The 23,139-nt window shown below is 42.0% G+C and overlaps 2 protein-coding genes across 3 annotated transcripts in view; one reads left to right on the top strand and one right to left on the bottom strand.

Annotated features, from left to right (window-relative positions):
* Window positions 1-23,139, top strand: part of UMAD1 (UBAP1-MVB12-associated (UMA) domain containing 1) — a 181,621-nt gene that overhangs the window by 25,214 nt on the left and 133,268 nt on the right. Inside the window, exon 1 of one of the 2 annotated variants that reach the window (XM_074945862.1) lies at window positions 21,364-21,732. The exons of the other annotated variant lie outside the window; for it this stretch is intronic. The gene's annotated coding sequence lies outside the window, so the exon portion shown is untranslated. Of the gene's footprint in view, window positions 1-21,363; window positions 21,733-23,139 lie in introns of those variants that run through there. 2 annotated transcript variants of the gene reach the window in all.
* RPA3 (replication protein A3) lies at window positions 12,164-21,496 on the bottom strand. Its single transcript, XM_074945865.1, has 4 exons — window positions 21,271-21,496; window positions 16,317-16,391; window positions 14,715-14,823; window positions 12,164-13,097 (listed from the first exon to the last, which is right to left on the bottom strand). Exons 1-4 carry the CDS (start codon window positions 21,367-21,369, stop codon window positions 13,015-13,017), a joined length of 366 nt encoding a protein of 121 aa, XP_074801966.1. The 5' UTR covers window positions 21,370-21,496; the 3' UTR covers window positions 12,164-13,014.

The raw sequence follows: 23,139 nt of genomic DNA, 5'->3' as shown, positions 1-23,139 counted from the left end.
CAGCGTGGACTTGGGGAAATGCCCACCAGACAGTAAGCAATCAGACTTAATGGGCCATTTGAAAAAGACAATGAGTCTTGGAAGATGTGGATCTCCCATCTGCCTGGAGTTCCCTCCTGTGGACATTGCAAATAAACCTGGTTTCATAGTTGCTTTGACACTGCAATGTCAGGTGATACAAAACACCACCTTGAACACTGCTGGTACTTTTTCTCTGTAGGAGGATGGGGATCAAACAAAGGTTTTCCCGCCTTAGGTAAGTCCTTTAAGGCTGGGAAGGGGGTTAATCTGGACTCTCCTCCATTGCCTACCCAAGAAGAAGGATTGCTGAAAGTATCTGAAGGGACAAAGGAACTAATCTGAGAGGAAAGGCAGGGGTGAGTCCAGACTGAGATGGGTCCAGTCTGTAAGAAGAAATAACTGGAACTCTAAGCTACAGAAATTCTACAACTTGCCTAAAACAACATTTAGGGTGAGAAATTACTTCTTGAAACCAGTCTCTAAGATCTGAAGCTTTGTATTTGCTTTATTTGCTCAGTAATCTGTTCTGTTTGCTATCCCTTATCTGCCTTTTATAGTTAATAAATTTGTTTATTATTAAACCCCCAGATTGTGCAATTTCTAATGGGGGGAGGGGGCAGGATGTTGTGAATATCTCTCCTCACATTGACAGAGAGGGTAAATTTTTATGAGCTTGCGCTGTGCAGATCTTTCTATACAGAGCAAAACAGTATTATTTTGGGTTTATTTCCCAAAGGGGGTGTGCACGTGAGGGCTGGGTGAATCCTCTTACACAAATCTGACTGCAGTCTGTGTCTGCAGCTCGGTGTGTGCTGGAAAGGGGCTTGAAAGCCTGGCACAGTAACCCAGTGCAAGGAAAACCCAGGCTGGCACGGCTGGAGGGCTGAGTGGCACTCCAGCACATCAGGTGGCACCCCAGAAGTGGATCCAAACCGTCACAGTGGCATAGTCAGCAGGAAAATGTGCACAGCTTATTGTTCTGAGACACTGGTGGTGATTTAAGTGAGTTTTAAGTGTGTTGATTGGAGAATAGACAAAGTGGTTACTGGTTTGTAATTTTTTGTTTGCTTATTTCGGGTAAGGGAAGTAGGGACAAGAAAAAGTGAAGCCACCAAAAAGTTGGAGCTCCACAGGTTGCAAGTAGGAGAGAGAGAGAGAGAATTAAAACAGATGGATGTTCAGCCTTTTACCTGATTTCTTCTACTTTAATTTCCGAGAACCATGGAACTGAGATAGCTGGAGGCTGTGGGTGTGCAAGTGCTCCATGCACCTGGAGTTGGAGAATTCTTGCAAGCAGTGTTTGTTGGTCTGTGCTTGTACCCTTGCTCTCATGCCCCATACCAAGGGCATAAAGGGCAGAGCAGACTGACTACCTCTAGTTCCTTCTCTACTGCAAATCCAGGAATAATGCAAAGCAGAAGGGAAGGAGGGCAGGTAGTGGAATACAGATAGGGACCATACATCTGGAAAACCCTCCAGTTACTATAAGGTAAGTAACTTATTCTTCTTTGAGTGCTAGTCCCCACATGTATTTGTGTGTGACTGACAAGCAGTATTCAAATAGGAGGAGGGTGCAAGGATGCAGATTGCAGAGCCCTCTGAAGGACTGCTGTCCTAAAAGATACATCAGTGGAGGTGTCCTGTATTAGAGAATACTGTGATGGAACACCACATATCTGCCTTGCAAATGTCAAGTAGAGGTACTTCCTAAAGAGATGCTACTGATGTCATTTGTGTTCTTGTAGAATGAGACCTTATCCCATAAAGGGGAGGAAGATATGACAGCTGGTGGTAGAGCAGGATACAGTCTGAGATCCATTTACAGATCTGGGAAGATGCAGCTTGACCTTGGAATTCGGCTCTGGAGAGAAACAGTCTCAGAGATTTTCTGATTGATTTTGTCCTCGTACACATTAAGGCTGAAAGGGACCATCATGATCATCCAGTCTGACCTCATACACATCGCAGGCCACAGAACCTTGCCTACCCACTCCTTCGTAGGTGAAGAACCAAGGCTCGTCACATGTTGAGGGAACTAAGTCTCCTCATCTCTTAAGATCAACGTGGTTTCATCAAAAACAGGTAAGTGGATTGACTCAAGTGGAACTCTGAAAGTACCTTGGGGTGAACTTCTAATGTAGTTGTAATGAGACTTTGTCTTTATAGAATATAGTGCATGGCAGATCCACCATTAGGGCTCCAAGCTCACCTGTCCTTCTGGCTGAGGTGATGGCCACAAGGAATTCGACTTTTATCAGTAAGTGATACAGGGAACATATGGCTAGGTGTTTAAAGGAAGGCTTAATGAGTGCTAAAAGTACAAGGTTTATGTCCCAGTGAGGGGTAGGCTTCCTTACTAGTAGGAAGGTTCTGATTAGACCTTTCAAGAATCTGTCAGTCAATGGGTGAGTGAAAACTGACTAACCATCTGACAGTAGATGGCAGCAGGCGGATTCAAACAGAACTGAGAGAGCTCAGCCATTTTGAGAGAGAGAAAGAAGATAGCAAATATTTCCCTTATTCTGGACTGACTCAGAAGTTACATGTTTCAGTTGAGCCCACATGGAAAAACACTTCCACTTGGTTGAACAGCATTTCTTAATGGCCTCTTTTTTTTTTTTTTTTTGCTGTTAAAGATGGTACAGCTTAAGAGCAGGAGTGTTCCTGGGTAAACACCCATCAAAAACCAAGCCATGAGATGAAGTGCTTCAGGGTTGGGATTTTGATCCTTCCATTCTCCCGAGTTAAGATATCGGGAAAGGACTGGATGTTGATCAGAAGATATTAGAAGATTTGTAAACCAAAATTCTCTGGGCCAATTGGAGGTAAGGAGAATGACTTCTGCCCTGTCCTGTCAAATTTTCTGTAGGATGCAAGGCAGGACTAGTAGAGGAGGAAAGGCATATGTCAGATGTCCTGACCAGGGGAGAAGAGCATTGCCCTGAAATTATAGAGTCGGAGCTCCTCTGGAACAGTAGATATTGCATTTCCTGTTTTTGTTTTGGAAGCAAACAGCTCCTAGATGGGGGGTCCCCACTGAGAGAACATACTGTTCACTGCCAAATCACACAGCTCCCACTTGTGATTGATGCTGAAATGCCTGCTGAGGGTGTCTGCAAACACATTCTGAGTTCCTGGAAGGTAAACTACCAACAAGGTGATTCGATTCCTGATACACTAATTCCATAGGGTGACTGCTTCTACACACAGTGGGGTCTTGACCTTCCTTGTTTGTTGATGAAAAAGATGGTACTTTTATTGTTTGACAAAATCAGATAAATTGCTGAAAGGCCTTGCAAGCTTCTCAGACTGCTTGAAGTTCCAGAAGATTGATGTGCATCCTTGTCCTCTTGGGGAGTCCAAGTGCACGGGAGGCAGCTGTAATAACTTTTGTCCAGTGTGGGAATAGGAAGGGAGTGCACGTACATACTTGATGGAGATCCTTCTACCACATTAGAGATAATGTTCCTCTGGAAGAAACTGTCAGTATGATAGTCATGATGTGTTTGGTTGATAAATACACTATTTGGAGCCATGCCTGTAGGCAATGTAAGCTGAATCTGGTGAATGGGGTAACATAAGTGCATGAAACCACATGACCCAGAAGGGAAAGACAAGTCTTGACTGGTGTTTGAGAGACCAGGTTACACGTAACAATCATGTCACTGATGGTGCTAAACTAGTCCTGTGGTAGATAAGCTAGGATAACATAGATAAACATAGTAAGAGGACCAAAAAAGTGCCACTGTGGCTAAGTAAAAGAAGCAGTGGGAGGCAAAAAAGCATCCTTTAAAAAGTGGAACTTAAACTGTAGTGAGGAAAATAAAAAGGAGCATAAACTTTGGCCAATGAAGTATAAAGATATAATTCAGAAGGCCAAAAAAGAATTTGGCTAGTTGTTCTTCAAGACTCAAAAAGTAATAGCAAAATTTTTTTAAGTACATAAGAAGCAGGAAGCCTGCTAAACAACCAGTGGGGCCACTGGATGATCGAGCTGTTCTTATCAGGAAGTTCCTGAGGAGGGTGGCATGGCCTAATGGGAGCACTCTGAATTGGAAGTGGTTGGGGCCTGCCATGAATCTGAGCAAATACCTGCGGCCAGTGTGAATGTCCATGTGAAGGTATGCACCATTCATATAGAGTGCGGTAATCCAAATGTTCTTTTCTAGGGATGGGAATTATTGATGTCAATGTGAACATGCAAAATTTCAGCTGGCAAATAAAGCATTTGAAATTGTGGAGATCGATAGTGGGTTTCCAACCATCCTTCTTTTTGGGTACGAGGAAGTACACTGAGTAAAAAGCCTGTTCCCTGGTGTTGGAGAGGAACATGCTCTATTGCTCTTTGCTGAAAGGGGGACTCCACCTCCTGCCTGAGAATCCTCTCATGAGAATGGTCCCTGGAAAAAGGATAGTTTTGAAGGAGGTAGGGAAATATTCTATTGCATAGTCAGATTGGATATCTAATACCCATTTGTCCATTGCCACTGCACTCCAGTTGTGCAAAAAGAGTGCTGAACAACCTCCAAAGGATATGTGGGGATCAAGTAGTGGTGGCATAATTTAAAATCTCTTTTATATTGGAGATGGTGTTGAGATTGTTGTCACGTTCCAGGGTGCAATCCAGACCAGTGAGAGGTTGTGTCACCACCTGCCCTGTAACCCTGGGTTCCTCACAATGCTTTGCCGTTGTAGCTCCCAACCTGGGCCACTCACAAGCAGCCTAACAGCATGCAGGTCACACCCTGAGGGTTGGTGTATAGCTAGAGTCCTGGCCCACCGGCTCTGACGTCAGCAGCCTGTCAGCAATGCTCTAGTCACACGCTGGCTTCCACCAGCCTTGCTTACTATTTGGAGGGAGGGCCAACATATACACAATCCCAGATTTTCCCAAAAACGTGTTTGCTGCACTGTCCATCCCGCTCCTGGGCAGTTCAGTTAAAATAGAAAACTGTTGAATATTGACCTCTTACAGGGGCAACGGACCTCTAACATCTGGAGTTTACCAGTTTAAACTGAACTCTGGATTAGTTTTGATTTAAAAATAAAACAAATCTACTGAACTACGAAGAGGTAGATTTTCAGTGAGTACAAGTATAAGGTGTTAAAGTCAGAAATGGCTACAAGAGAAATAAAGATAAAAAGCTGTCTAGTAGTTAAAACTTAAAACTAGACCTGTTTCAAGGTAAAATCCTTACCACATGTTCCCATGTGACTGATTTCTGTTACCAATCTGCCTGAGGCGTCAGTTGATCAGGTTCAGGCTACAGGATTGACATAACATACCAGATGACATAACACACCAAGTGTCTAAATGAGCAGGGTTGCTCAAGTTAGGCAGAACTGTAATGGTCACCTTCAAAGCAGACTTAAAGGGGGTGTTCCCTATTTTCCTGATGAGAGTCTGTAGATATGGATTCCCTTTCACCAGTCACACTTCATGGCAGGAAACCCACTTCATGTTTGGAATTATCCATTTTTATTTATGGCTTCATTACTTGAGACAAGATCTTTGGAATATGCCTCAAAAGTTTAAAATAGAGTTAGGAAAACGTCCATTTCACATTCTATGCATTTACTATGAAGGCACCAATTGCAGCTCTATAGTTAAGGTTTGCACTAAAAATCTGTTTGGAATAGCCTCAGCACCAATAGTCTCTTTGATCTGTTTTCCAAGCATCTAATCTTCTCTTCAGATTAGCAGGTCTGAGTTAAGGTTATTTGGGTGCTGGAACTGTACACATCCATACCTGAATGTGTTTAGATTTTCTTTAAGTTTAACCTCAAGTCTGAATTTTCTGGGTTCATAATACTTGGTTGGGGATATTATGTCAACTTTGTAATGTACTTTACCCTATATTAGTTATGTACTAAACTTTAATTTTGTTATAAATTTGTCCGAATACAAATTGTGACAGGGCCGGGCCAGATGGCTACAGGAGAGTAACAGAAGGCAGATATATTAGCCCCAGGTGACCTTTACATGAAATGGACTAAATTAGTAAATGGAACACATTTCCACCTCCCCCACCCTTATATAGTTAACTGTTTGCAGGTAGCTTGTTAAACTGTTGAGTGGTTACAGAGTAGCACACTTACAGCCATGGCTATGTAAGTTATTATTTTTAAGAAACAGGAGTGCCCTAGCAAAAATGTGTAAATTCATTTGCAAGGCATGTTTACTGTTTGCATTTCCTGATGGGGTGGGGTGAGCCAAGTCAATGGTGGCATATAATCCACCATTAAGAACATAAGAGTGGCCATACTGGTTGGACCAAAGGTCCATCTAGCCCAGTATCCGGTCTTCCAACAGTGGACAATGCCAGGTGCTTCAGAGGGAATGAGCAGAACAGGTAATCATTAAGTGATCCATCCCCTGCCGCCCATTCCCAGCTTCTGGCAAACAGAGGCTAGGGACACCATCCCTGCCCATCCTGGCTAATAGCCATTGATGAACCTATCCTCCGTGAATTTATCGAACCCTTTTTTTGAACCCTGTTATAGTCTTGGCCTTCACAACATCCTCTGGAACGAGTTCCACAAGTTCACTGTGCGCTGTGTGAAAAAATACTTCCTTTTGTTTGTTTTAAACCGGCTGCCTATTAATTTCATTTGGTGACCCCAGTTTTTGGGTAATGAGAAGGAGTAAATAACACTTTGACAGGGTCGGGCCAGATGGCTATAGGAGAATAATAGAAGGCATATATATTAGCCCCAGGCTAAGTAGGTCCCTTTCCCCTGGGTAAGGTAACAGGGAAGCTTCCAGAACAATCAGGAACCTTCTGGAGACAATTAAGACAGGCTGATTAGAACACCTGCAGCCAATCAAGAAGCTGCTAGAATCAATTAAGGCAGGCTAATCAGGGCACCTGGGTTTTAAAAAGGAGCTCACTTCAGTTTGTGGTGTGCATGTGAGGAGCTGGGAGCAAGAGGCACTAGGAGCTGAGAGTGAGAACGCGGACTGTTGGAGGATTGAGGTGTACAAGCATTATCAGACACCAGGAGGAAGGTCCTATGGTGAGGATAAAGAAGGTGTTGGGAGGAGGCCATGGGGAAGTAGCCCAGGGAGTTGTAGCTGTCACACAGCTGTTCCAGGAGGCACTCTAGACAGCTGCATTCCACAGGGCCCAGGGTTGGAACCCGGAGTAGAGGGCGGGCCCTGGTTCCCCCCAAATCCTCCCAACTCCTGGTCAGACACAAGAGGAGTTGACCTGGAATGTGGGTTCAGAAAAACGGACAAGCTGAGGGCTGCCGTGAAGCTCCAAGGCGAGCAAATCCGCCAATAAGCACAAGACCCACCAAGGTAGGGGAGGAACTTTGGCACAAAATATATAAAGGAACTTGAGAGGAATTCGGAAGCAGTATAATACACATCCTGTATTCTTTAAACTGTCATGCAAGTTTAACAAAGTAGAAATACATATTTTCTAAATGGAAAAGGACACGTTAGCAACTGGAATACCTGCAGAATGTCTACTAGCTAAATTGTAAAAGAAGGGTGATAATTGTATCTTCAAAGAAACTTGAAGTTCTGTATGTTTTTATGCATGAAATTTGAGAAATGGTATTTTTCTCATTTCAGCGAACAATGCTCACCTGCACCACCCTATCAAAAAAAATGAACACATTCATCTAAATGATGGATAGTCAGCTCATTAATCATTCATACTTTTTCAATGTTCCAAATGATAGTGGCTTCAATAGATTATAGAAGACATCAGTATCATTACTGAAATTGATTTTGCCATGGTGAGTCTGAACTAGAAGTGGTTAGCATTTTAATAAGGCATTGACAGGTCCTTTTAAAAAAAAAAATAAAAGCACTACAAAGTCACAGTATGTAGTGCCCGTCTAGGACCATGACATTAAATAGGCATAGTTTAAAAAAAACCAAAAATCTGCCTATACTGAGTACTACAGAGACAAGAGGGATGAAGTAATATCTTTTCTTGGACCAACTTCTGTTGGAGAGAGACGAGATGTTGCTCAGGGCTGGAATTTAGGGTGGGTGTTTTATATTCTGTGCTGCGCGTGGCTTATTTCATCATTCCATGGGATTGCTACTAGTTCCTCCATTTATTGTGATTTTAAATCATTACTGAAATACCAAAGAACACGAGAGAACGAGAAAAGGCATCTTACACTTCTAATTAAATAAATTCTATGCAGTGGAATGCTAGTTTTGTTTTCATTGCTCAGTGAGGGAAGGGACAAAGCTAAGAAGAGGTATAGAGAAGGGGAACTAAGAAAATATGGTGAGACAATAGAGCGGGAGTAGGGTTACTTAGTCTGGAAAGTAGTAAACCAAAGGTGCTTGGTTGAAGTACTTAAAATCACAAAGGGTATAGGAAAAACAGGTAAGTCTTTTTTAACCCCTCCACATAATACAAGTAGAAGGGGCAGTCAGTGAAATTAAAAATCAGTAAACTTAAATCTCATAACAAAGTACTTCTCTATACACAATTTATAGTCTTCAGCACATGATATTCACTGCAACTGAAAGTTGCTGAGATACTATGCCTGGATTATAAAAAGGAACTAGTGGTGTCTCTAATGGTTAAAGCAGGAAACTAGGATTCAGAACTCAGTGACTTTTCCTAAATCTGTTGCTGATTCATTGTTGTTTACAGTGTTGTTGTGGCCATGTTGGTCCTAGAATATGAAAGACAAGATAGTTGAGATAATAGCTTTTATTAGTCCAATAAAAGCTTATACCTTGCCTACCTTATCTCATTGATTCATTGTGATTTTATGTAATCTTAGCTTCTGTGCCTCCATTTACCCATACATATAGTGGCTATATCATACTTAACTATCTCAGTTATATTTATATGTTACTTATATATGCAAGATGCTTTACAGGGCCAATAAAGCACAGTGTCAGACCCCCAAAAATTATACTTTAATTTGAGACAATACAAGAAGACGAAGGATGAGGGTTACAAAAGCATCAGGTGTGAATATGAATGTGTGTACAGTACCTTGGAAAGGAAGATGTAAAGTAACTATTAAATATGATTGATTACTGTCCACTTCAGCAGTTTGTTTTAAGACTGCTACTTATAGTCACTGTAGGAGTACCTTCCATGTAAAATCAACAAAAGCAGCCAAATCCCTAATGGACAACTCTCTCTAGAACTTCTCCCTTGTTGGGATAAAAACTCTGCATGAGGTTGATTCTATTAACTTTAAGGTTGATTATTTTTTTTAGGCAGAAAGGATGAACTACTGCTAAAGTTTATAGCTATACAAAACAGGATAAAAGTAAATCTGAAAATTCAGGGAATAAGATGACCATTTAAAAGAGTCAGGAATTTTTTCAACCAATTTTTCCTCCCCTCGATAATGCTCTCCAATAATCAAGGAAGTGTACATGAAGAGGCAAGAGGGCAGGTGATTCTCCATGCTCAATTCATGGCACGATTTTCAGATGCCAAAAGGTCCAGTTATTAGCAACAGTTGCAATGAATTTTGTATATCAACAATTTTTCTTCTAGAAACTAGATTAAGACCAAATATTTCATCTAAAACAAACAAACATGTTTATCTGACCTAGGCATGATTCAAAACAAAAACAAGGTAGCAGTGAAAGGCTCCGTATCAGTTATCTAATGTCCAAGGTGTCAGTCCTCTCCCAAAAACGGTGATCTCACTACTAGATTAGTGGTCGTCTTCATAATCCCTAAAATATTAATTGCATTTAGTAACAAACTATTTGAATCTATAAAATATTTTGAGCCACTAAAGTATTATTTGATCATAATGCTGAAGAGAACATTATCCACATACCTCAACTGCAATGTTTACTTTTCCCTACTGTTGGCTAAATGTGTGACAAACCAATCCAAGTAACATACAAGTTGCGATTTGGTATCCTAAGGAAGATTTAGTTCCATGGCTGAGGCATGCAGCCACACCCAGCTCTCAGGAAAGTGTATTTCTGTACTAAAGTAGCCAAGGCAACAGTGGTTCCCTGTATTGTGTATGAAATGCGGTCATCATATAGCAGTGGCAGGTGCCATTTACTTTGTTCAGTATTTTAGTTCTGCATACCTGTTCTCATGTAAAGTGTACTGAAAGATCAGACTTTTGCATTATCTGTTCAGATGTCTTTATCTATTGCTGTAGTACAGTATACACATATATAACAAAGATCCGCTCCCAAGCTTTGCAGATAATATAAGAAACAGGACTCTCAGATGCCCACAGAAAGAAATACAGTAGTGAAGGCAAGAATATCAGAGATTTCTTTTGCACTCTTGAAAGTGGTTGACAAAAAGTTGCTGGACACTAAAGAGCTACAGCAATGAGAGTGGTAGAGCCAGCTTTTCTGCATTGCCCTAGATGGCTGATCCCTGACCTAGAAGAACCATCTCAGGGATTGAAAACAGTTTACTGTCCATTCTAGGGATGTAAAAGTTTAATTAACGGAGAAGCTTGATGCTTATCATCTGTTTCTATTAACGATTAAACTCCGCCCGGGATCAAGGCTGCCGCCCCGCGCAAAACCCTGGGCCGGCAGCTGGGACCCCAGGATGTCGGGTGCGGGGCCAGCAGCAGAGCCCCACCTAAAATGTGGGGGTGCTGCAGCACACTCCTAGTTCCCTGGTTAAACGTTTAACAGAGAATTTTAATTAGTTACGCGGTTAATGTTATTTACATCCCTAGTCCATTCATTCCTTGATCTCTCTGTTAAGAGTCTCTCCAATTGTATTAACTGAAGTAGTTTGAGGTGGCCCTTGTCCACTAGGGATTGTGTTACCCTGGATTTGAGGCTGGGGGGGGGGGGGTACCCCAGAACGTGATCAAGCTAATTTCAACCATATTATGCGCATTCAGCCACCATGGATTAATAAAATAGAACACCACATAGTTAAGGATTAATTTGAGTAAACAGGCTGTTGAAGGCCAAGTCAAATATAGCTGCCAGTTTCTGCCAAGCAGAATGGGAGGAGGGGAGAGAAAAAGTCAACAATTGAGACAAAGAAAGTAAGTGGATGGAGAACCTTGAATTTTGGCGCCTTTGATATAGAAGTATTATTATAAGATTGTTAGGAATGTTTGTTGTTACGTAGTTAATCACTTTTCCTAACTTTTGATAATTTAGTAGGTGTTACTATGACTTATGTGTTTTTAGAAGTTAGTTATAAAAGATTAAGTGTATTTTGGAGCAGTCCTCTGAAGCCATCTTAAGAGAGATTTTTCCTGACACCTTTTCTCCCTGGCAGGTGAACAACTGGCCACTGCGAACTTGCTGTTTAAAATCTGGAATGGTATTGGGTAATTAGTTAAATATTTAGGATGTTCTAAACCTATTGCTCATGTCTGTGTGTGCTTAAAGCTAATAAACTGCAGTTTTAGATAGAGCATGCTTACTTGCATTAATCTTTCATCAGATGGAATTGCTGTGTTCCTGATGATTTATACTTGACACCTTATGGAGTGAAACAGTAAAGTTACTTCTGCTGTGGGTTCTGAAAAGCCTGGGTAACAACTGAACCAGGATGGATTCATTTCTCACAGGTGACTTAAGAACTCTCAGATGGCAGTAACTTTGATTGCTGATTTGGGCTGGATTTGAACTAGCAGTCTACAGGTGAAGAGAGTGTTCAGTCTTATCTCAGTGAGCTACTCTCTCCAGATACATAATTTTAATTAAAATTAACAGCACAGCTTCTGATGATTACTATATGGTTTGAAGATTCAAACCGAGTGACTAGCCCCTGAAAAAGCAGCAGCTGTCTTTGAAAACAAATTTTTTTACCTAAAATGAAAATACTGCAAAATGTTTAAACATACCTCTTGCAGGTGGGAAGTAGCCATAAAAATTGGCAAATTTTAATCTGTATAGAGCACTAAAAAATTAGTAAAGGTTGCATACGAAATATTATTCATCACAGACACACTTTAACAAGGTTTGTTAACCAAAACGAGAAGTCTCTGAAGCAATGAATTAGGGAGCAGACTATACAAAGTGTCAGATTTTTTCCCTTTGAGACTTTGTTCCTGAAAGCATGCTAACTTAAAAGCTCTGAAGACTGTTGATTCACAAAACATATAGGTAGTGGCAGTGCAAACCTTTCCTACCCATGTTAGTCTCAGGGCCACCTTTAGCAATTAAAATAATACAGTCTCATATCTTTTCAGTCCTTGATGCTTGTGATTAGATTGCCAACAAGAGTGCAAGCTGTGGTAGGTTTAACTCCTTTGGAAATTAGCAAAGACAACTAGAAACACTATTTTAAAAATTGTTTATCAACACAGTTATTAGGTATCTTATAGGTGCTCTGACTGGTTTGTGTTGGAGAGTTAAATTACATTACATTACATTACATGAGGCAGCAGCTGAACGTGATTTATTTAGTTATCACTAAGAAATGGTTGTTAAAAATAGACAAGTCTTAGCATTTAATTCAAGTCAGGTTTGAGGCTTTATTGCCAAGCTAAGGAAAGTGACTTTCCAAGACTTAAGAACTCGAATCCAAGCTTACATAATCTAAGTTTAAAGATACTGTTTAAAGGTACAGCCCATAGAATGTCTTAGCAGGAAATGTCTATTTAAAATTAAGTATTGTACAGAACACCTGATACATGCGGTATGGGGGGAAGCATACAGAAACTTAAACACCGATTTTTTTTCTTTTAAAAACAAACCAATTTGCTTACTAAAACATTCCTCTGGATACACAAATATTACATATATATATAAAAAATGCCTCAAAAACAGTCAAAATAATATTTTACTGAAAAGATCTCAATTCCAACAAAACTGCGTTTTTTTCATTGGCTGCACTTAGGATTGTTAGTAAAGACGCAAGTACGAAATAAAAGTCAGTAGTACCTTGCCATGGTGTCCAGTTCAAATTACAGTTGGCTAACAGACATCTCTTGAGCACCTCCACTAGAAATAATTTCAGCCTCCTTGCTCAACAATAAGATTACACCATGCAGTTATTGTTTACTCTGAAGTTGGAAGGTGTGTGCCAAGAAGTGTCAATTATTCCTTGTAACACCAAATGGGAAGTACTCAGGAAATTCATGGATAATTTTCAGTGCTTCATTGTAAAGCGCAAGATCTGAAAGAGGGACAGAAAATATTAAGACATTGTGACAAATGGATTAAAATGCTAACTAGCCCAGTATTCTCTACTTTCACATTACGGAGTTTGAGGAAGTTCTTCCTCATCGTTCAGCTGAGTCTCACAATTTGTAGGCCTCTTTAGCTATAATTTCCATTGACAGGTGAAAACAAGTATTTAGAAGAGGTTGTAGTCCAGAGTGCATGTTAGTACTTAGATGATGGGAACCAAAAGGTAATTCCTTAGCAGCTATGCTGGTACTCCATGGTTTGGAAGAATATTGTATTCTTCTTGCTAACCTTCAGAACCTTGTATTATGAAAGTGGGTGCTATTGTTTATCCACTTTCTCTACAACATCTGTTTATTTACCTGCCTCATATTGCTTCTTGGGTCTCCTCTCAAAACTATGTTTTTTGTTTTTCTTTTTAAGAGCTCTCTTCTCTTGGGAAATCCTTGTCATTTCTGTTGCCCTCTCTCTGCCTGATCTATTTCTTTAGAGAGTTGGGGGATGTGTGACCAAATGTAATTCTTCTGATGTTATTCACAATCCTCTAGTCTTCACTAACCTATGTTATCCATAAATTTTGCTACCTCAATATTCACCCTTCTATCAAGTCATTTATTTACTGCCACCAAACCCAATACAGGGTGGGGGCCCTCTTAGGCTCCTTCCAAGTCCAATGATACAGACCAACACATGAACCATATAGTCCTGCTGTCTCTCAAATTTCTAATCCATGAGAAAAATCTCATTATCTGACTACTGTTTCTTGACTAGCCTCTTGTGAAGGACTTTACCAAAGGCTTTCAAAAAACAAAAATAAAAACCAACAAATACAAGTCTATTGATTTTCCTTTATCAACCAACTGGAGACATTCTCTTTCTGAAAGCCATGCAGGTTTATACTTATGTCATAAGTATCTAGGTGTTTTATAATTAAGAAGTAATCTTTGTAAATTCCTTTGTCCTTCAGCCTCACTTCCCCACACCATCAAAACACTATCCAATGAATGGAGGATTGAGAGATAGTACTCTGTGTACACATAGCAGGTGTGCTCTGTGCTCAGAAACCAATGACAGGAGCAGTACAAATGATCTACATAAGAATACTCTTTTTGGCTTGAACCAACTCTTGCATAGGGATATTAACATTACTGTATTTTTATCTTTCTGCTTTCTTTTGTGTTTAAGGTTCTGTAATTAAGACAGGTTATTTATGTAGCCTCCATGTCTAAGGACTTTTAGGGCTTTTTAGCAACTTTCTTGTTTAGGTTCTAATTAGCTTTCTCTAACTTCCTTTCTGCACCCAAAGTTCAATACCACAGTACTGCAGTTTGGTATGATCTTTCCTCTGAGGATGTTGCATGTAATTGCATTATGGTCACTAACTCTGGAACAAAGTTCTGGCACTGCATGGAAGCCTCTATATCAGTAGCAGAGATTTCTGGAAGCAGCTTGTGAACGTGTAGAAAGAGCTCCACTCATCATACTGGCAACTCCCAGACGGACCTGACTTATGAGAAAGTTTTAGCAGACATGCCCCTTCCTTCACTGAGGAAATGTTTATAATCTAAAAAGTTATGTACAGTTGTAAGGCTTATCTTTTACTTACCAAAAGCGCTTTTATCTTCTCTGAACTGGACATATGACATGCACATGATGGTTGCCTGATTTGTAACTCTTCCCACTACTTCAATGACACCAGAGAGCTCTTCATCTAACTAGTGAACACATAGAAATTAAATAGTCACCAGATTAGGGTTTACTATTTTCTGCATGTCACTAGTTACACACACAGCTGCAGTTTAGGAGACAATGTTTGTTACTATAATTTGTCTGTTCCATTTCACACAATACAGTACTACTGAAAAATGAGTCTACAACCTAATTCGTTATTTAAAAGATCTACAGCTTTATAACCAAGAAAGGATTTAGTATTGTCTGGAACACACATAGATTAGCAGCAACCCATAGGAATCTTGGGGGGGTTGTGTCCTTTTCAGTACATCTAGCTCATACTGCAGGCTGGTGCAAGGGGCACGTAGGTGCCATGCTTACCACAGGTGCAGCAGGAGAAGAGTTTTTGTACTCTGAGTGCGCTGCTACAGTTGCGACAGGCTTTTGCCCAGACTGCGAAAGGAGTGCTCTTCACGTGTTTCAGCCATAGGTGCCTATGCAGGAGTCACAATGTAGACCCTATGTTTAGGCACCTAAAAATTAGTAGCTTCAGCCCAGGTAATGAAGATTAAAAATATAAAAACGAAAATCATCATAAAAATTGTCAATCCAAAGGTAAGTGCTTTCTTAAGCTATTTCATTATTTCTGAACATCTAGAATTTATTTCCAACCTACCAATGAATCGCCAATGAAAACAGGACTTTTTTTCCAGAAGGATAGATTACCTTAGGGGCCTCTCTTTATATATGGTTTCAGAGTAACAGCCGTGTTAGTCTGTATTCGCAAAAAGAAAAGGAGTACTTGTGGCACCTTAGAGACTAACCAATTTATTTGAGCATAAGCTTTCATGAGCTACAGCTCACTTCATCGGATGCATACTGTGGAAATTGCAGAAGACATTATAATATAAACAGACACCATGAAACAATACCTCCTCCCACCGCACTCTCCTGGGGAGTTCTAGTACACTAGGGAATAATGGAATCTGTCAAAGGTAATATATGAGAGTGTTTATATAAAACATATATGGCCCTACCAAATTCGTGGCCATGAAAAATGTGTGATGGACCATGAAATCTGTATAGTATAGGGTAAAAAGCACACAAGACCAGATTTCACGGGGAGACCAACATTTCTCAAATTGGGGATCCTGACCCAAAAGGGAGTTGGGGGAATGTTGCAAGGTTGGGGGGGCGGGGGCGGCATGGTATTGCCATCCTTACTTCTGTGCTGCCTTCAGAGCTGGGTGGTCAGAGAGTGACTGAGGGCCCAGCTCTGCAGGCAGCTGTGCAGAAGTAAGAGTGGCAATAACATACCATACCATGCCATCCTTATTTCTGCGCTGCTGCTGGTGGCAGCTCTGCCTTCAGAGCTGGGCTCCCAGCCAGCAGTCATCACTCTCAAGCGAATGGTTTCCAAAAAGCAGCAGGCCTCAGCTCCCTCTAGGCATTTATTGCCTTTTCAGTACATGATCGGGGGAAAGAAAAAAAAGTTAGGACAGGTAATGGTAACTTCCAAAACGACACTTAAACTTACAGGCTCGCTCAGTTCAACAGTTGTATTTTTTCCTTCTCCATCCGAAAGGATGAAAAGTTTCCCAGATGGGTGAATCTACAAAAAGATTATTAAGTCTTTAAGTACATATCTTCAAACTATCAAAGCAAATTTCTTCTAAATTATAACTGGATTCTGTACTGTACATATCACACATTCAAGAACAGTAAAAGTGTGTAAATTTAATTATTCCCCGTGGCAGCTTAAAAATATTTTTAAAATCAAAATTCTTACTTTTTACCACCAGTTTACTTTTTTTTTTTCCTTTCTGTCAGAATGGCCAACTAAAAAGCATCACTTATTTTTAGCTACTTTCAGGCTATATCTACACTATGAGTTAGGGCAGCGGTTCTCAAACTAGGGCCGCTGCCTGTTCAGGGAAAGCCCCTGGCAGGCCGGGTCGGTTTGTTTACCTTCCGCGTCCACAGGTTCGGCCAATCGCGGCTCCCACTGGCCACGGTTTGCCACTCCAGGCCAATGGGGGCTGTGGGAAGCAGCGCAGGCCGAGGGATGTTCTGGTTGCCCTTCCTGCAGCCCCCGCTGGCCTGGAGCCGCAAACTGCAGCCAGTGGGAGCCGCGATCGGCCAAACCTGAGGACGTGGCAAGTAAACAAACCGGCCCAGTCCGCCAGGGGCTTTCCCTGAACAAGCTTCAGCTCTAGTTTGAAAGCCACTGAATTACGATGTGATTCCCCTGATTGTGTACACGTACTCATGCTAATTCTTATCAAGCTAGCACAAGCATAAACAGCAGTGTAGCCATGGTAATATGAGTAATGACAGCAGAGGCATAGCTGAGTTGTGCTGAGTACATACCCAACGGTTTCAGGCAGGTTTGTACTCAGCACAGCTCAGCCATGCTTCTGCTATTGCAACCACTGCTACTGTGGCTACACTGCCATTTATACTCACGCTAGCATAATGAGAGCTAATGCAAGTATGTGTACATGAGGAGAGGAATCACACACAACTAGCTTGTAGTGTAGACATAGCCTCATTTCTTAAAAAGTACAGTGCTTGTGTTGCAAACGTAACGGAACATTATTTTTAAAAGTATGGTAGTCACTAAACTTTTTTTTTTTTAAAAAGTCAAAGTTAGGCTCTGTAAAACCCTTTTAAACAAAATCAAAATGATGACCGATATAACAGAATAGCTTTAGATCCATATGTAGCAAACAGTTCGTTGTTAATGTAAGAAATGTAAGAGATGTTTTTGCTTTATTTACAAAATTGTTATAATAAGGCCATCTAACAGTACTAAATAATTTTTATTGTCTTTGCTAAAAAAGTGACCTTTTAAATGCTAATTAAGAATTGGAAATTTTTCATTTTTCACCTTATATATTCATTGAAAACCACCAGTAGTGATCACATTTTCTAACTTTAAGAAAAACCCCCAACTCATGTTGAAACATAAGCTATCCATTCTTAGATCTTTTTGTTTCTGTATGAAACATGCCTTATGTTTTAAAAACACAATACAAGGATCGTGCTCTGAAGGTCAGCACACCTGGGTTCTATCCAACCAACAAGGTAATAAATACCAGAGTGGAGAGGGTGCCACTGAGAACTTCAGACACAGCCTGATGTTCAACTTTTATCAGCTGCTGAGTGCCTCCACTAACCTTAAAAAGTCAGACTATTTGATTTAAAAAGAAAACAAAAAAAAACAAAAAAAACCTAAACACAGATGACAGTCCCTAACATTACTACAACTAAAAATATTAAAGTATTCCCCCCCCCCCCTTTCCCCTCACCCTGTGCACTGAACTTCTTTCATTGCTTCTTTATAGACAGGTTTCACACAGCACCAGGGGAGAGTGTCATTTTAATAAGCAACTACATCTTCCAGTAAGACAACAAAAGTTAGCAAGGGGTTATGGTGTAGTCATGGAAGTTTTCATGGCAATCAGGTCATTCATCTGTGACTGACCCCTACCCTTTCTGGATGGAGTAAAGGATATCTAAGCAGGGTGGATAAAAAGCAATGTTTTAAATTTTTCATGTTGACCTGGCTGACATAGTCGATTCAATTTTTGTTTTTTAAATATTTCCATTTAACTATTTTAGTTAAAAACAATTTTAACAAAAACAAACCTGATTTTAAGAAACTTGAATGTTTAACTAAATTCAAAAATTCATATGCTTGTTTTGCTAAAATACGTTTGCTGTTGAATATATAACGTTGTTGTTGTTTTAGTTAAATGAAACAATTTAAATGTCTGTCTGGTGATGTTCTCCTCCTAATACAGCATGGCAAGAAAATCCTCCAAATATTAATGATTAACCTGTTGAATTGGAGATAGTTCACCTCCCAATGACTTCATAAATATCTGTTTCAATTACCTTCAGTAAATGAAATAGCCAAACAATCATTCTTTTTTTTGATATAGCTGTAAAACTAATCTAAAAAGTTTTCAAAATAAATCACTTTAAAAATGTATAGTGCATACCTTCTAAAAATGAAACCTACATTTATCTCTGAGTTGTGAAGAATATGTATTATGTTATAACAACCACCAAGAATGCACTTTTGTGTAGAAATCCATGATTAAACAGAGTCGTCCTGACTAAAACAAAACCAAGGAGTCCTTGTGGCACCTAACCCATGAAAGCTTATGCCCAAATAAATTTGTTAGTTTCTCAGGTGCCACAAGGACTTCTCGTTGTTTTTGCTGATACAGATTAACACAGCCACCACTCTGTCTTCCTGACTAGTGATTTAAATCAAATCCACCCTCTATATAAGACCACACTTACAGATTTTAAAACTTCCTTTGATGAACCAAATGTTTCACCTATCCTCAAACATGCAATATTTGACTTATACTAAAGAAACCTTCAGTCATGAACTATCCTCCAGCATACAACATCCCTTTTCTAAACAAGCTAATTTAGAAGCTGGGGAAAAAACAGTTTCAAACACTAGCTGTCAGCATCCTGAACCTGTCAGGCTTCAAAGCAGGGCATACAAGAGACACAGCACTTGTTGCACTGGTGGAGGACTTCTTGTGTCCATATTCAAAGGAAGCACATTCATACTTGTCATGTTTGACATCTTTGGGCCACTTCATATGGCTGATCACCAGATACTTCTGCTTGACTCCAAAAAATTACAGGGGTTGGGGATAGACCAGAAATTCCCTGAAATGGCTCAAGTCTTTCCTTTCAGAGTTAAATCTGAAGAATTGCCAATAACAACTTCTCCTCCACAGTGTTTGATTTTATATGAAGCCTTTGGACGAGCTAAGGCGACAATGCAGGCTGAAGTGCCAACAATATGCAGACTATGCTCAAGTTGACATCGCATTTACATCAAACTTAAAAACAGCATCTCCTTCCAGTTCTCTCAATGCTTAGACCAAGTCAGTCTCCGGATGAAGAGCAGCCGGCTAAACATGAACCCAGGCTAAACCAATTTGATGCTGATAGGAAGAAAGAAGTACTTCAGAACCAATCTCTTCAATAAATACTCCCATTATCAAAGGTCCTTGATTATTAAGTTGGTCCACAGCATGGGGTCCTTTGAACAGCTCCATGAATTTGGATACCCAAATAGCTAGAGCAGCAAAAAAATACTAACTTTCATCTGTGACTGGCCAGAAGATTATGCCTTGTCTTTTTGAGACCAGCATTCATGACTTCCAGTCTTGGTTACTGTAAATTATACCTACGAATGAAGCCAAATGCTAAATCTGACTGGTACAAAAATGCAGTAGCCTGTCTGCCTAGCTAGGAATACATCACCTGGCTCCTAGCTCTCTATCTCCAGTTAAAAGTCCAGTCTGGATATTCAAAGCCCTCCAGGAGTCTGACCCTCTTTACCTACGGGATTGTTTCTCCCTCCACAACCTCCCTCAATAAAACCTTGTCTACATTTAAAAGTTTTCGCACTTTAATTATTATGGTATAGTTCAAGTGGCAACTCCCACCCCCAGCATAGATGCATTTATACCAGTGATAGTACTTCCACCTTATCACAATTTGGTGAAGCAAACCAAGCTACACTAGTATAAAATACTTTACACTGGTTTAAATGTCTATGCTAGGGCGCTGACTGGCAAAACTATGTTGGTAAAAACACCCAGCTTACCACCATAGTTCTCCAAGTAAAAAATTATGTCAAGATCAAGCTTAGCATAACACTGAAAGCAAACAAGCCACATGGGGTACTTGTGGCACCATAGAGACTAACAAATTTATTTGAGCATAAGCTTTCGTGAACTACAGCTCACTTCATCGGATGCATTCAGTGGAGCCACAAGGAGAGACTCATTCTTGGAGAGAGAGCAGGAGAACAGAGAAACACTGACATTGTTATTTCTATTTGGGTATACTTAACAGATGCAACAGCATGGGACTGTGTAAATATCGTAGCACTAGGCAGATACAATTTGAACTACCTGCAATTCATTTTTAAAGACACACTAGATCCGAATTTGCTGCTGTCCCCTTACCCACGGTAAAGCGGCGCAGCCAGCCGGGAGAGGAGCCACAGGCAGCGGGCGGGTAAGCGGTGCAGAGCACAGCGCTGGCGCGGGGGAGGCCGCGCGGCTGGTGCTGCCGTGCGGGGTCCCCGGGGGTGGAGATGCGGCACGGAGCTACACCGGGCGCTGGGTCTGCGACACCCCGGGCCAGGCCCGGTGCTGCCTAGCTCTGAGGTGTGGGTCCCCAGCAAGGGCTGTGGGGGGACCCATAGGCGCCCCCTCCCGCCCAGCGAAGCCGAACCTGCGATGGAGAGGAGCCGCGCAGCCCGGAGCCTCACACTGCCCTCGAGCAGAGTCCAGCAGCGGCCGATAGCTCCTCAGAGCCTGGACCCCGGGGACACGCAGGGAGGCAGCGGGCTCCAAACCCTCCGGCCTGAGGAGTCAGAGGACCCGGGCAGGGAGCGGCTAGCGGCGGGGGCAGAGCCTGTGTAAAGTCGGGGGTCCCGTTACCTTCTCCACTCGGCCCACGAAGCAAACCGGCTGCCCGAGGTGCTGCGCTAAGTGGCTGGTGGCGATGCGGGGCCGCGGCCCCTCGTGCACGTCCCCCATGTGGAGCGGTCCCGAGGCTCGCGCCGCGCTCTCCCCCACCGGCCACAGCTCCCCTTGAGCGGCGGGAAACCAGCACTTCCGCTCTCCGAGCCCGGCAATCGCCCTGGCAACAGGGGCGGCATCGGGGCGGGGCTTCCTCTCAGGCCGCCAATCGAACGGGACAAAATCCGGTACCGACGCCCTAGTGACGTGGTAAACGGCGCTTCTCACTGCGTACGAATCGGAGGGCGCTTGTGGCTTTTTTGTCGGGAGTGAGGATCAGGTGGGGGCGGCTCGGAGATTGAACCCGGAAGCGGAGGCGCCAGTGGCAGCGTCAGGCGGTGCTGTGGTTCGGTTCGGGAGCGAGTCTGAGGCGGGAACGCGGTGAGTGAGCGGAGTGGGGCTGAGGGGGAGCCGCTTGGGGTCGCCCCTGCCCCACACCCTGGAGTGCTGAGTGCGCAGAGGTGCTAGGGGGTGACTGGTCTCGTCTCCTCCTGCTCTATCCTGGCTGATAGCCATTGATGCATCTATCCTCCATGAATTCATCTAGTGTTTTTTTTTTTTTAACCTTGTTATAGTCTTGGCCTTCACAACACCCTCTGGCAAGGAGTTCCACATGTTGACTGCGTGTTGTGTTGAAAAATACTTCCTTTTGTTTGTTTTAAACCTGCTGCCTGTTGATTTCATTTGGTGGCCCCCTAGTTCTTGTGTTATGAGGAGGAGTAAATTACACTTTCTTATTTACTTTCTCCACACCTGTCATGATTTTATAGACCTCTATCATATCCCCCCCTTAGTTGTTTCTTTTCCAAGCTGAAAATACCAGTTTCTGTAATCTCTCTTCATATGGAAGCTGTTCCATACCCCTGATCGTTTTAGTCGCTCTTCTGTACCTTTTCCGACTCCAATATATCTGCACGCAGTATTCAAGATGTGAAGATACCATGGATTTGTATAGAGGCAATGTGATATTTTCTGTCTTATTATCTATCCCTTTCTTAATTATTCCCAACATTCTCTTTGCTTTTTTGACTGGCGCTGCACATTGAGTGGATGTTTTCACTTGAAATTATTTCAGTATAGCTTAAGTTGCTCGGAGGTGTGAATAAGACCCCCTCCGAGCCATGTAAGTTATACCAACCTAAGCGCTGGTGTAGACAGTGCCATGTTGATGGGAGAGCTTCTCTCTCCAACCTAGCTCCTGCCACTTATGGGGGCTGGAGTTAAGGTCTTGTCTACACTACTGCAGTTAGTCAACCTAAGTTATGCTACTGCACCTTAGATTGACTCACTGTGGTGTCTACACTGTGCTGCATCTCCCATCAACTTATCTTACTCCTCTCGTTTGGGCAGAATACTGGAGTTGACCGGAGAGCGCTCTGCGGTGATTTAGTGGGTCTTCACTAGACCCGCTAAATCAATCCCCGCTGCACAGATTGCTGCAGTGTTGATCCCTGGTAAGTGTAGACATGCCTTAAATCAGCGGTTCTCAAACTGTGGGTTGGGACCCAGTTTTAATGTGGTTGCCAGGGCTGGCTTAGACTTGCTGGGGCCTGAGGGCTTCAGTCCTGGGTGGTGTGGCTCAGGTTAAAGGCCCTCTGCCTGGGGCTGAAGCCCTTGGGCTTCAGCTTTGAGCCTCCTACCTGGGGTGGTGGGGTCAGGCTTTGGCCCCCACATCTAGGGTGGTGGGATTTGGGTGGGCTCAGGCTTCAGCCCCACAGGTCATGTACATTTGTTATAAGGGGGTCATGGTGCAATGAAGTTTGAGAACCCCTGGACGTTGCTGCAGCT

Source organism: Natator depressus, chromosome 2, assembly GCF_965152275.1.
Source record: "Natator depressus isolate rNatDep1 chromosome 2, rNatDep2.hap1, whole genome shotgun sequence".
NCBI lineage: Eukaryota > Metazoa > Chordata > Testudines > Cheloniidae > Natator > Natator depressus.
This window is presented reverse-complemented; position numbering and strand designations above follow the sequence as displayed.

Excerpts from the sequence above, each read along its gene's own strand:
- RPA3 (XM_074945865.1), bottom strand. The coding sequence starts at position 21,369 with ATGGGGGACGTGCACGAGGGGCCGCGGCCCCGCATCGCCACCAGCCAC. Across the intron at positions 16,392-21,270 it reads TCGTGGGCCGAGTGGAGAAG|ATTCACCCATCTGGGAAACT; the intron begins GTAACGGGACCC and ends ATCTTTTTGTAG. Across the intron at positions 14,824-16,316 it reads CTGTTGAACTGAGCGAGCCT|TTAGATGAAGAGCTCTCTGG; the intron begins GTAAGTTTAAGT and ends TGTGTTCACTAG.